Here is a 13,515-nt window from a genome sequence, read left to right on the forward strand (position 1 = left end):
GCGCCACTTTGCGTGTGGACCCCTCTGTGCAGGTTTCCCGGAGCAGCTCAAGAGAGAACCAGAAACAGCGATCCCTCCCCAGATTCGCAGTGGCGCGGCCACCAGCACTTCCGCTTCCGGCGCCCCGCCCCCCCCGCCCGCTCCCGCTTCCGGTCACCTGGATCGTCTCCGCCATTTGCTGTTCCTCCACGGTGAGCTCCAAGGCCAAGGATTCCCCAGCCGAAAAGTACTGGGAGGCGGGGATCATTTTCCCGTCTTCAAATTGCAGATTTCTCACCATCAGCTGTAAAGCAGCAACCAAGTAAGCAGAAAAGCTGAGGACTGGGGTAGAGCGAGAGCGACTGGCGGGTGGCGTCTTGTGCGGGATGCGGGTATAAAGACCAGCTTATCCAGAAAATAGAAAGAATAAGGGTTAAGGGCCGGGAATGTAGCTCAGTGGCTCAGCACATGCCTGGCAGGTGTGAGGCCCTGAGTTCGATTCCCAGTACCAAAAAAATAATAAGGGTTAAAAGTACTCATCGTCATATGTAAAAGGACTGTAACGGCACGTTAGTAGCAGAACAGACACAAGACTAACCACATCACCACCGCAGCACTGCCCCTGGCCATGTGTGCACGTGCTGAAATATCTCATTCCATCTCAGAAATCCCGAGGGGCGTGGGTGTCATTTTACTGATGCAGAATGGAGGCTCACTGAGGTGAAGTGATCTGCCCAATGCCACCAATGTGTGAGGATTAGAGCTGGGAGGTGGACCCAGAACTAGCCTGGTGCTAATGCTGACTATCTTCACTGCTGGGGAACATTGATCTATCTGTGAGCCACACAGTGCTTTCAGCTCTCTTCCAGGGAGGCTGCTCACCAGCAGAGACTGAGCCTGTCCTCCTGAGCTCTGGAACTAAGGCTCCTAGTGAGCCTGTCCGGCGAGGCCCTGGCAGTGGGCAGTTCTGATCTCTCATTCTGCACCAGAGCAGATCCTGCAATTTGAGGCCCATCCTGAGTCACGTCAGGGCATCAGGGACAAAGGCAGCTGTGAGAAATGGGGGTACAGACAGACCTGCACCTCCCTCACCCCAGGGCAAATCCAGAGACACCCTTTCAGCTGGGGTCACAGGGGACCAAGAGTCACTCCATGGGTGACCATGTCAGACACTCACCGCTTTCCCATCACTGCCAAAGAGAACAAGTCCATTCTTGGTAATAAGCCCTGGCTTCTTGGCGCCTTTAATATCCAGGGCTTCCCCGGGAGGCACAGAGCTGTTCAGCAACGAGGAGCCGTAGAAAGTCACCATCTGCAGAGATCAGAGGATGTCACAGTGGAAGGCAAGTTCAGAGGGGTGTGCAGGAGCGGTGTGTGTCATCCCTGCTTCCCCACATGGCCATTTTCAGATTCTCAAAAAGGTGGGTGAGACAAGACGCCTGGCCCTTGTAGCCTGAAGGCAGGGCCTGGGTATTTGTGCAGTGTTGGGGTGTCAGTTGGTAAAGGAATGAGCAGGGCCCAGTACTTTGGGGTCACCTCATGAAAACAGACTATAGCCAAGAGCAGGACATGCTGACTGGCTCATGATTATAATCCCTTGGGCGCCAGCTGGCATTTACTGCACCCTGCCGGTTAACATTTATCCAACACTTACTCTCTGCAGGGACTAGGCACAGATGTGCATTAGCAAGCATTCACCCATTTCATCTTCAAAAGGGCTCATAACCTACAAGGCAGGCAGAGTTATCAATCCTATCTTCTGCAAGGAAGCCAAGGCACCCTGGAGCTTAGTCACCTTCCTAAGGCTCCAGAAAATTGTGGTGGAGCTGTCACAGTCTTTGTGGCTACCCTGAAATTCCTGCCATGGCCATCTGGTGACACATTTTCCTGGTGTCTACTATGCACCAGGACGCCTGCTTCAGTCTGATGGTGAAAGACAATAACACAAAGCCTGCCTTCTATCTAGGACCGTGGGTTAGAGAGACCCTTCCCATACACCGTGCTGAGTCGGGGTGGCTGGCACAGGGAGACATCGGATCCACACTGCTGGGCAAGGAGGCCAGGAACTCCTTGGAGGGCTAAGGACAGAAGGTGCCTGTGCCCAGCCCTGCTGCCTCCTCCCTCCTCAGACCCTCACATCCTCCTCACACTCAGGGTCCGGCTTCCTCAGACCCTCTTGAAAGTCCTTTTACAGGAAGTGCTAGACTCCATCTCTAGGCTGCACCCCTTTCTTTCTCTCCTCCTGGTCCCCTCCTCTCCAAGTTCTGGAAATGTAGCTAGTCCTGCCAGGAACCATTCCCCACACGGGCTGGAGCCTCAGATTTGGCAATTTACGGCACTGTCTGGGTTCATTCCCTTGTATCTCTGCTTTCCCCATTGGACTGGTACCAGGGCTTTGCCTGGTGTCAGCTTCCCAGCAAACATCCAACCCATGCTGCATGCCAAGGAGAGGAGCCCCAGCCCCCATCCAGGCGAAATCTTTGTAATAACACCCGCTCTGAAGGAGTACGGCCCCCAGGACCTACCTGTCCATTTATCTCAGCCCAGGCTCCAGGGACTTTATCGTGACCTCGGATCCAGTTATGTAAAACTTCAGCAGTCTGATCCCAGCGAATCTAGGACAGCACAAACACAGGCCCTGAGTCCCCAAGGCCATGGCCACCTTTTGGGCCATGAGTGCAGAAGTTGGAGGCATGGGCAGGTTGGCTCAGGCGCCGACCTTCTAGCTAGGAAATAGTAGATCCGGAAGAAAGGAAGAGGGCCACAGGCTTGGAGAAGACTCACGGAGTAGATGTGAATACCTCAGCATTTTCCTTTCTCTGGATACCTTCATATGTTGCCCCTTCTTCTGGCTGGGGGATACGAGGAGCGTTCCCATCTGCTATGAGTTGCACAGCTTCCACCTAAGCCAAGGACAGAACCTATGTCAGCCCAGTTCTTCACTTGGCCTGGACTGTTGGTGCTTAACCAAATTATTTCACCACTGCCTAGAGCAGTGGTGGCGGCAACATGTCGCAGCAGCCCATCTCTTAGTACCAAAAGCTCTAAACGTTTCATCATCATTGGCCTAGATGTCAGGCTGTCACGATAACTGTTATTTTGTCAGGTCTGCCCAAGTGTCAAGCCCAGAAAGCGTGGTGGCCATTTCATGTGAAATATCCCTCACAGCTGGGTGTGGTGGTACACACCTATAATCCGAGAATTTGGGAGGCTGAGACAGGAGGATCACTGTGAATTTGAGGCCAGCCTGGGATACATAGTGAGACCGTCTCAAAAACAAAGACAAACGTGCTTTGCAAGCATCACATGAGTCCCACAGGGTGGATATTATCACTCGTGTTTTTCAGATGAGGAAACTGTGGTTTAAGGAACAGTTAAGTGAATATCTCCAGATCACGGAGGCAGCTTGGGCATCAGAAGGACACGCACCCAGATGCATGTCTACCGCAGTCTCAGGGCTGCACCCACAAATGACTCCCTTGTCGGGCCAGGCTGCATGCTTAGTACATGCCAGACCCCCCACACGAAAAGACTCTCGGAATTAACCAACACCAGGCCTCCTTGGTGATTCCCTGGAAATCGTGAGTGTGTATATAAAAGAAGCCATCGTGGATTACTGTACCAATTGCGATGATTCTAGAACACAGTGTGTTACTGTATTTCTCAGCTCAACTTGCTTTCTAGCTTAGGACACTTTAAAAGGTTAAAGTGGAAATTAGTGTGGAGATTCCTCAAAAAACTAAGACCAGGAATTCCATTTGACCCAGCTATTCCCCTTATGAGTATCTTCCAGGAAGAGTTAAAGACATCAGATTGCAGTGATCTAGTCACACCCGTGTTTCTTGCAGCACAATTCATAAGAGCTAAATCTTGGAAGCAGCTTATATGTCCATCAATGAATGGATGGCTATAGAAAATGTGGTGTCGCACACAGCACTGTTCTGCACTTGACTCATTTGTAGGGAAATGGACGCGCCTGGAATCAATCAGACGCGCAAGTTTAAATGTCTCAGGGTTTCTCTTATATGAGAAACCCAAAGTTTAAAAGCAAAAGAAAAGGTAGATAATAGGAAATAGGGGAATAGATCTTTCTCAAAGGGAAGGGGATTGAGAGATGGAAAGTAGAAGGAAGTGATGAAAAGGAATAAGATGTGTTGTGCACATGCACCAACTCCACACAAGGAATGCAAACTGACTAATAAAAATAAATTTTCGAAAAAGGTTGGAATCTATCCATGGCCTGGATGCCTTTAGGACATGTCTTGTACTCTTTTATGCCATGTGTCTGTCTGCCTTATAGTAAGAGCTGTCCTTTCACTGGTGCTATGTAAGCTCACGTCCTAGATCTCCCTGTCTCAGGATTCATAGCTGATGAGCAACCTGCCCAGGAATATGTGGCAGGAACCCCTTGGCCACAGGGCCATGTGCAGCTCACTCTGCACCTTGCTCTGTAAGCCAGCAGGCAGGGTCCAGACCATGCAAATGCCACACATCACGCCATCTCGAGTATCATGATCTGTTTTGAGCACTTGCTCTGTGCCAGATGCTTGCCACAGATGACGTCATTTAATTTTCACAACAATCCTACAAGTCAGGCAGTATTATCCACATTTTATAAACGAGGGAACGCATGCTGAAGAGGCGGTGTGACTTGCCTAGGGTCATATAACAATGTGTCACTCTACAAGTGGTCAAATGTGAAGTTGAAGGTCAGTCTTTCTGACACCAAAGCCCTACTGTCTTCATCATTAAGTGACACAAATAGCGTTGTTCTCTTCCTTCCTAAATTAACAGTGACTATATAATCTTGCAGCTTCTACTACCAAACTCTGCACAAAAAGGAGGTGGGGCATGCTTGGAGGAAACATCACTGGGGGCATGCCCTAGAAGGAATACTGGGACGACGACTACTACTGTTACTGCTACTTCTCCTCTGCTTCTCCTTCTGCTTCTCCTCCCCCTCGTTCTCCTTCCTCCTTCTCCTCCTCTTCCTCCTCCTCTTCTTCTCTCTCTCTCTCTCCCTTCCCCCTTCCTCCCCCTTCCTCTCCCTCTCACTCTTCCTCTTTCCCTCTCTTCTTCCTTTCTCTCTCTCTCACTCCCTTCCTCCCTTCCTCCCCACTTCTGGGTCACCATGAGGTGAGCAGCTCTACTTTCCCAAACCCTACCTACCTACCATGATGTTCTGCCTCACCATAGCAATTATGGACTGAAACCTCAGAAACCGTGAGCCAAAATAAATCTTTTATTATTTTATCTTGCTTCTTTCAGGTGTCTTGTCCCAGCAACAGAAATCTAACTATTCAGTCACTTTCTTTGTCACTGAGACAAAATACCTGACCCCTACAACTAAATAGAAAAATTTATGTTGGCTCCTGTTTATAATCCATTGTTGGCTATATCCAAAGCAGCCTCCCCCATGGGAAGGGCCTGGAGGAGGAAAAGTTTCTCAGCTCATGGTGGACAGGAAGTAATGCACCCAGTGATGCAGCTTTTCTGACCAGACCTGGCCTCCTAACAGCAGGTCCGTTGTGAACACCCATACTTAAATCACCTTCCAGAAGCCCTGCTTCTGAGTGCGTGGGGTCGTAGGGGATATTTCGATAGAAACCATAACACTAACACAGAAGTCTAAATTACATAGCAAAATTTAAGATTCTTTGTACAATTAGTCATTATTCACAAGGTTGAAGATTCAAGCATTTGGCCAAAGAAATGGAGCAGTTTAATTGCTATTTCATCCATTTCATCACTGCTCTAAGGGGAACAAGTCAGCGTCATACACTAACAAATTTTAAAGTTCCAATTTCTACCTTAACTGTGCCACCACATTTCTAAATATGAAATACACTTTGGCTTTGTATTTTTAATGAAAATTCATATGACAAATTTTAATTAAAAATATTCCTAAAACTTTAAAGATTTACTAAATTCTTCTGGATGGTATAAATATACTGACCATGGCCTTGATTCCTTCAGGAAAGAGGAATCGATTATAAAGCATGTCCACTGTGTCATTGGGCTTCACATCACATGACCGCTGAAGAAGAATGGGCCCTGTGTCCAAACCATCATCAGCCCAGAAAATAGAAAACCCAGCTTTCTTATCTCCCATAATCAGAGTCCTGTGAAAAAAAGAGTTTCAACATCTGATGTTGGTTAAGCAAATCATCGGATGAAAAATTAGTGACATTAAAGGACAAGGTAGTTACAGTGGAAAAGAAGACTGGGAACAAAGTGATCTTGAAAATTGAACAGTAGAGCTAGGAAATGTCAGAACTCATAGAAAGCAATACCTAATGGCATTGATGTTTTATTCTCATTTGTCATACAGTAATAACATAATGAATTCAGAAGGCTCTAGAATCCATCCCCACTACCAGTCATCAACTCCCATATCTCAGCTCCCTACTTCAGGGTCAAGAAATCTTCCCACCTGGTTCCAATTCCTGCATTGTAACTGAACTTGTATTAGGTAGGATAAGAATGGAAAATAAAATAAAACAAGCTACTCAGTGCAATATGCAGGGGAGAAATGATTATTAATTTAGGTTTTATAATTGAGGTATAAATTTCACTTAGGACTAGAATCAGCTCAAGACTTGTCTGCATAAATTACAGTAACAGTGGGTTGCTCAATGCAACTATTTGCCTTTTGTGCTCTGTAAAGTTTAGCCTAAGAGAAAAACTTAGCTTTGCCCTACAGGACCATATAATGCAGAGAACATGCTGGTAAGTGGAGAGATGCCTATAACATATATCAGGGAGCAGGTCAACATAGAGTGTGAAATAGTAGGTCAGCAATTTCTGTGATCAGAATCACTTTCACTTTTCCAAATGATGGACTGAAAAAGACCTAAGTCAATCATTTATTAAATCACTCTTTTCAGAAATATTGAGAAATTATATTATCAAGAGTCTTGAACTTAATTTTTTAAAGAAAAGTCTTGAAAATATTTACCTGCTTTGACTCAATGATTCTGCATTTGGAAATAATGTAAAATGAGAAAAAAAATACAAATTTAAGTCCAGAAATACCCACTGAAGTTTTAGCTACAAGAGCAAAAAAGAAAGAAATTCATGTAATCAAATTTTCGATGTGACAAAATATTTTTCATCACATTTAAACCAAGAGTAGGTCCTGTCCTTTTGCAACAGTTTGACCCTCAGGGACACAGAGAAGACAAAGGTGAGGAGGTTAAAAAGTGCACATCAACAACAGCATTGCACCCATGCAAATAGACACTTAGAGGGCTTCGGGCAGTGCTCCTGAAACAGCCATAAAATGTTAGACAAAGCCCTTCCTTAAGAAGCCTGAGGTCAAATGAGGACTAAGATGACAGTGAAGAAGATAATTCAGGCAGCTCAGAATTTCCTGAAATGAACTTGAGATCCTTTGTGCAAAACATGTTTTGTGGTCAGGTAAATCTGAGAACACAGAGCACTCAGATTCTGTCTTGGAAGTTATGATGCTCAGGTGAAGGCACATGTTAAAAACCGGAGAAGTCCTGCAATTAGGGAATAAAGTATGAGCCAAACTTATCTGACCAGAGAACTTCTGTTGGCTGAATACCTAGTTTCACTCCCTGAACTGATTCCCTGTAGCCAGTCCTCAGGAAACGCTGTCCTGACTCCTGCAATTGGTGTAGATCTCGAGGGTTGATGCAGCTGAAGCAATCAACCAAGACCTCACGTAACTAGTTTACTAGTCATACAGGTGAAATCAGTCCACTGGCAACAGAAACAAATGCATAGTGTCCATTGCTGGAAAACACCCACCAGTTGATGGCAGATGCACCCCGGTGCCTGGGCAGGAGGGACGGATGGTAGATGATGGAGCCGTGCTTCGGGCTGTCAATGATGTCCATGGGGATGAACTGTGTGCAGAAGGGAAGCACATTCAACTCCGCCCCTACAGCTCTGTAGGCCTCCGCCACCTCCTGGACAGTCTTGCCCTTGACTCTCCATCTGGGGAACTTGAACACAGGTGTTCCATCCTTCTGTGCAGCCAAAGCTGAGGGGGATAAACAAGATTGTTTCCATCTTTAAAAAGTGAGTCCTCATTTTATTCAGTCATATCTTGGACTGAGCTGCGTTCCAACTCATTAAATTTGGTTCTCCATGCATTTTGCTGTGAAAATTTGTCCCGTTACTCATTTGTTTGGTACTCAGTGCAAGCTAGAACTCGTCAATTGCCTGGAAATCGATACCCTCTCCAGCCAAAACAATTGCTTTGGAACTCCTGGATTCTCCAGGGGCCGATTAGTGACAAATACTGAGGTACCACTACATCATTACTGATTTGCCCATTGTACTTCAGTTTTCTGAAATATTTACAAATAAAACATGGTGAAAAACAATTCAAATTGTGATCAGAACTTGCTGTATTATAATTAAGTCATGTGCCCCACCCACCTTTCTAATGTGATATTTATCTATACATTGTTATGGCTGGTATTTAGATGTCCTCCCAAACCCCTAAGTGGAGCTTTTCACAGCTGGCTGGATCTAGAGTGTGTAGTGCTGGGATAAAGGTGTGTGATTACTAAATTAGTCTACTAATTGATTTGTGGTAGTTCTCAGTGTGAGTGCTACCTGCCCTAAAGGCAAGTAGCCTAGACAGAATATAAATAGTTGAAAAGAAGCTGCTATTGCCACTTGTTGCTTGTAGCTTGCTGCCTTCTGCCCACCATGAACTATTTCTCTTCTGTGATGCCACTCTGCCCTGGAGCCAGCCAACTATGAACCGAAACCTCTACAAACTACGAACTAAAACCTTTTCTTCTTTAACTTTGGGTGTTGGATATTCTGTTCTAGCAACAAGAAAAGTAACTAAGACAACATTGAAGTATATATATATATATTTTTTTTTTTGAGACATTGTCTCACTATGTTGTTCAGGCTGGCCTTGAACTTGCCATGTAGCCCAAGCTGACCTTACATCTGCAATCCTCCTGCCTCAATCTCTCAACTGCTGGGATTACAGGCATGTGCCACTTCTACCAGTTTACTATATGTTGAAAATAGATTTGACTCAAACTCCTGTGGCTAGATAATATTTTGAGATTTTAACAGCATTTTCTTTTTAGATTAAAAATGGTATTCTTAGGGCTGGGGATGTAACTCAGTGGTAGAGTGCTTGCCTAGCAAGAGTGTTGGTTTCAACCCCGGCATCATATGAAAGAAAACCAGATACCCTAAGTCCTGGTACAAAACTTTAAACAGTGTGGCTTTAGATGTGAAGCAAATAGCAACACTTCACCCCAAATTAAATGTTCTCAGCCTCCAGCATGGTTGGAAACCCTTAGATGGACACATTCTTCATGCTAGTGGTAGATACCAAAGAGCTGAGCTTGTCCACCTTCCAAATTCACCAGAAGATAAAGGTTAGCAATGAGAGAGGCTGGAAGTGGAGAATGAACACACAGCTGGCTCTCTGTAAAGGTCTGTCAGACAGAAGCACTATAGGTCTCCCCCCTGAGGGAAGCACAGCCCCACCAGACAAGGGACTCTGTCCTGACCCTTCGAGAACAGAATGGCTTCGAGGGACAGAGCACAGCCCATCTTCCACATGAGAAGATGTCACTCTACTGCGTCCTGCGCACACTCAGTATGTGTATTCATTTAAGTACATACAAGGTATGAGAAAAAATACAGTGAATACTTAACATTTTATTTTTAATTTATTACGGCCAAAGACGCATTGCCATGAATCCCCCACACTTCTAACGCACTTATCCCGGTGTTCCTGCCACTCGGAAGCAGTTCTGGAAGCCCTCTTTCATGTCTCTTCATGGCTGCCTCAACCTCCTGAGCGGATTCAGAATGTTTTATGGCAATTGCTGTCAAGTACAGATATGACAGTGTCCTCGCCTGCCGTATTCCTGGGACCTGAAACCGCATTCTTCTGCCTTTTCCCCGTGGTTAAAGTGGGCACGAAAGGCGAAAGCGTGGAAGCCATGCAGGACATCGAGGCAGCTGGGACAGTGCAGCTGAGAAACACTCAGGAGAGAGGACTTCAGAGCCGCTGCAGAGAGGCAGGGGTGATGAGAGTGCTCAGGGCCAACAGTAAATAACATTTTGAGGGGCCTTCATGTCCATGTGTATTGTAATAATTACTTTTATTTTAAACATTCGCCATATTTTATCATACTTGTATTTATAGATGTAGCATATATGAATATTATATTTTAATACTATCATTTATTGATATAAACCATTATATTGGTAGATGCTATTATATATAAACATAATACATATAAATATTTGATACTATATTAAATATACCATATTCATATAGCTACTAAATATATATTTTCATAGTAAATACATTTTTATGTGTACTATCACATATTATACAGTATATGTACTATCTGTGGGCCATGTACAGCAACCTGGTTTTAATTGCCTGTGACAAGGCTGATTCAGAAGGGCAGGGCCCATCCCCTGGGTCCGGCGTGGACTGGAGGCGAGGGAGGACCTCGGTGGGCCTTCCTGCCGGGCCGGACGCTTGTGGGCAAAGGCTGAGGGCCCAGCCAGGCCGCGGCAGGATGACGCGCGGCTGAGTGCGGGATGGGGACGGGCGTGTTCTAGGAGGCTCAGTGGCCCTGAGCGCCAGCAGCCTGCGCAGTGTGAGGCGGCTGCGGCAGGATGACGCGCGGCTGAGTGCGGGATGGGGACGGGCGTGTTCTAGGAGGCTCAGTGGCCCTGAGCGCCAGCAGCCTGCGCAGTGTGAGGCGGCCTGCGCGGCCCCCGAGGTAGGGCAGGGTCTGGAAGAACCAGCAGTAGCACCGGTATTGCGCAGAGGCTGAAGCGGGGGAAAGGGTCTGACCGGGTGTGAGGGCCTGGGGGACCCTCCTGACAGGCAGTGATGGTGCCTTCTTCATCCTGCCCACCTGCCGAGGGCAAGCAGCAAGAGCAGGGTGAGCTGGGCAGCCAGCAGTGGCAGGCGGAAGGCGGGAAGCAGGAAGACGCTCCCAGGAGGAAGTGCCAGCGTGCGGTCCACCGGAAAGAGCGGACCAGCGGGCAGACCGGCTCCACTGAAGGACAGCAGAGGCCCAGCTCGCGGAGGGCACCATGGAGGCCGAACTGTGTGAGGAGAAGGAACAAGAACTGGGGGTGCACAGCAGCACGTTCCCCTCCACAGAGACCCCGGGCTGAAAGCGGCTGCCCCGGCCCTGGTGCCAGGCAGAAAGAGGCTGATGCCATGGCCACGGGACCGCTGATGGGCCGCAGCACGAAGATGGAGTGGGCTCGGGAAGAGGCGCAGCGTGCGAAGACAACGGCGAAAGGGGTACCTGAAGGCTGGTGGCAAGTCAAGAAAACAAGCAGCAGGGCGGCCGGGCAGCGCACAGCGAAGATGCCCCGGGCCGTGCAAATGTCGGTGCCCTGCAGGGCATGTTCGGCCCCCTGAAGAGGGACACCAGGCCGGTGGGGAGGACAAGTGCTGCCGTGTTGCCCTGCAGCTGTGTGTAGCTGTGTGTGCCACTAACGACGCCTTCCACGCAGTCGCTGTCTGCGTGTGCCACCGTGGGAATGGCCCAGGTTACGCCCAACCCCGCCTTGGCAGAGGCAGGAGGGTTCCAGCATTGGGTATCGTGGCTCCCACAGCAGCGGGCGTGCTCTCCGCCATCTGGACAGTGTCCTTCCCCAGTAACGCTCATCAGAACTTTACACCTGCACTTTCTGGTCCCCTTTGCCTGCTCTCCCATCCAGTCATCAGCATTCATGGACTCAGGACGAGTGATTCCTCTGCCACTTAGAACCTAAGTTCTGCAGCACATGTAAGTCCTGAAGGCCTCTGGCCCCCAGGGTCAGGACCTGACCAATGCACTGAGGAGAACTGCAGACACAGACATAATCGCATTCACAAAATGCAAATGTTCACAGATGTCCGGGAAACGTAACGCGTATCGTATGACAGGAAAACGTATCCACGGTGGTTAAGATGTGGCAATGGGAGAAGACTGCGGAAGGTTTCATGGGAAAGGGAGGTGCAGGGTGGAGGAGACAGGTGGCTCCGTGTGTAAAACCCTTCTGTGACAGGCTGGAGGGCAGTGCGTTCCTCTCCCGTTTTGGTGTCCAGCTGTCCTGGGCTATTTCTGGCTCCCCGGCCTGCGATCCTGACTAGCAGTCAGCCACTGTCACCCTGGCTGTCGTGGGCCCACACAGCGCCAGGGCCCCATGTGCTCTGAGCCGCTCCCTCCCCACGGCAGCCACTGGGCCAGGCTCCTCAGAACCGATGTGGGGCCGAAGTGCCCGGCTCAGAGCTCCAGGGAGCCGAGTCAGGATCTGTCCTCGGCTGCAGAACACGCCATGTGCCAGCCCCTGCCAGCCAAGTCGGAAGCCAGCTCGCTTCTTTCCCTCTGCCGGGCTAGGTGAGGAGTCCAGGTGGCCCAGACCAGCGGAGAGCGGGGTCCAGAGCCTGGGTGCAGGACCAAGGACCTGTTCATTTCCCAGGAGGCATGCTAAAGTGAGGTCTGAAAGTCACATGCTTGCTATTCTGAAATCCATGTTCACGGCCGAGACCACCAGCGGTCATCCCTTTGTCTTCTAGCAAAGGCTTCCCCTAGTTTAGCCACCCCCAATAAAATGTCTCTTTCTCAGCCTCTCCTGCAAATAGGTGGCTATGAGTGGCAACAATATGTGTAATATGTACAAGTAAAGAGCTTTCCTTTTACTTCCCTCTTCTCTACCCTGCTTGTTGGGATGCAGACCTAACTGCTGGGGCTGAGGCAGCCACCTTGGGCCATGAGATGGAAGCCCTGTCTAGACAACAGCAAAATCACAGATAAAGGGCCTGCACATTGTGAGGAAATAAACAGCGGCCACGTCAGTTCTGGCGTGGAAGTGCACTCACCCAGGGGGTCAGCCCTTCCGTCCTTATCTGGAACCGTGAACACCCCCACGACTCGGTGTCCTTCTTTGCGCAGGTGGCTGTAAACTTCCTGTCCAAAGAGACTCTGGCCGATGAGGGCCAACTTCAGCTTGTTTTTGAAGTAAACCTGGGAAAACATTCAATGGTGTCGCATAAATATGGACAGAAGACACCGGATAACTAACAAGCTCTACAATCAGATGACTTGGGTTACAAAAGGCTCCAAGAGCTACAAAATAAAACTGTTCTGGACACAGCCCGCAGCGCACACATGCCGTAACAGAAGTAACCTGGTCCCTAAGAATCGCCCGTTCTCTGCCCCCAGGTCCTTGGTTACCCCTTTAATCCCTGGAATTGCAGCCCAACCCTTTGGGGAATACAAACCAGTCAGTGCCAGAGTGAGGACCAGCCTCAGTCTGATGGAGCTTTTCACCTCCGCTATGTAGAAATTAGAACAAGACTCAGCTCTGACTTCCAGAAGGAGCCGCAGTAGCGTATTCGGGCCTAGAGCTGGCACCTAAGGCCAAAACCCAGGGCCACAGCTGAGTCAGTGGCCGAAGCAAGTATTGAGTGCTGCTCGCTCGCCTTTCCCCTGTTTCATAAAACAGGAATAATAATATCGACCTGAAAGGATTTTGATTGCAGTTAATGACTTAATAAGA

The 13,515-nt window shown here is 48.5% G+C and overlaps 1 protein-coding gene across 2 annotated transcripts in view; it reads right to left on the reverse strand.

Annotated features, from left to right (window-relative positions):
- Positions 1-13,515, reverse strand: part of Aldh1l2 (aldehyde dehydrogenase 1 family member L2) — a 36,157-nt gene extending 22,642 nt beyond the window's left edge. Inside the window, exons 1-7 of one of the 2 annotated variants that reach the window (XM_033763872.1) lie at positions 12,836-13,515; positions 7,756-7,990; positions 5,936-6,101; positions 2,781-2,882; positions 2,505-2,594; positions 1,157-1,291; positions 158-283 (exon numbers count right to left, since the gene is read on the reverse strand). In XM_033763872.1, coding sequence (XP_033619763.1) covers positions 158-283; positions 1,157-1,291; positions 2,505-2,594; positions 2,781-2,882; positions 5,936-6,101; positions 7,756-7,990; positions 12,836-12,992 — 1,011 coding nt within the window. In that variant the 5' untranslated portion in view covers positions 12,993-13,515. The remainder of the gene's footprint in view (positions 1-157; positions 284-1,156; positions 1,292-2,504; positions 2,595-2,780; positions 2,883-5,935; positions 6,102-7,755; positions 7,991-12,835) is intronic. The other variant, XM_010631321.3, reaches the window with a different exon arrangement.

Source organism: Fukomys damarensis, unplaced genomic scaffold (assembly GCF_012274545.1).
Source record: "Fukomys damarensis isolate Sample0158 unplaced genomic scaffold, DMR_v1.0_HiC HiC_scaffold_15, whole genome shotgun sequence".
Lineage (NCBI taxonomy): Eukaryota > Metazoa > Chordata > Mammalia > Rodentia > Bathyergidae > Fukomys > Fukomys damarensis.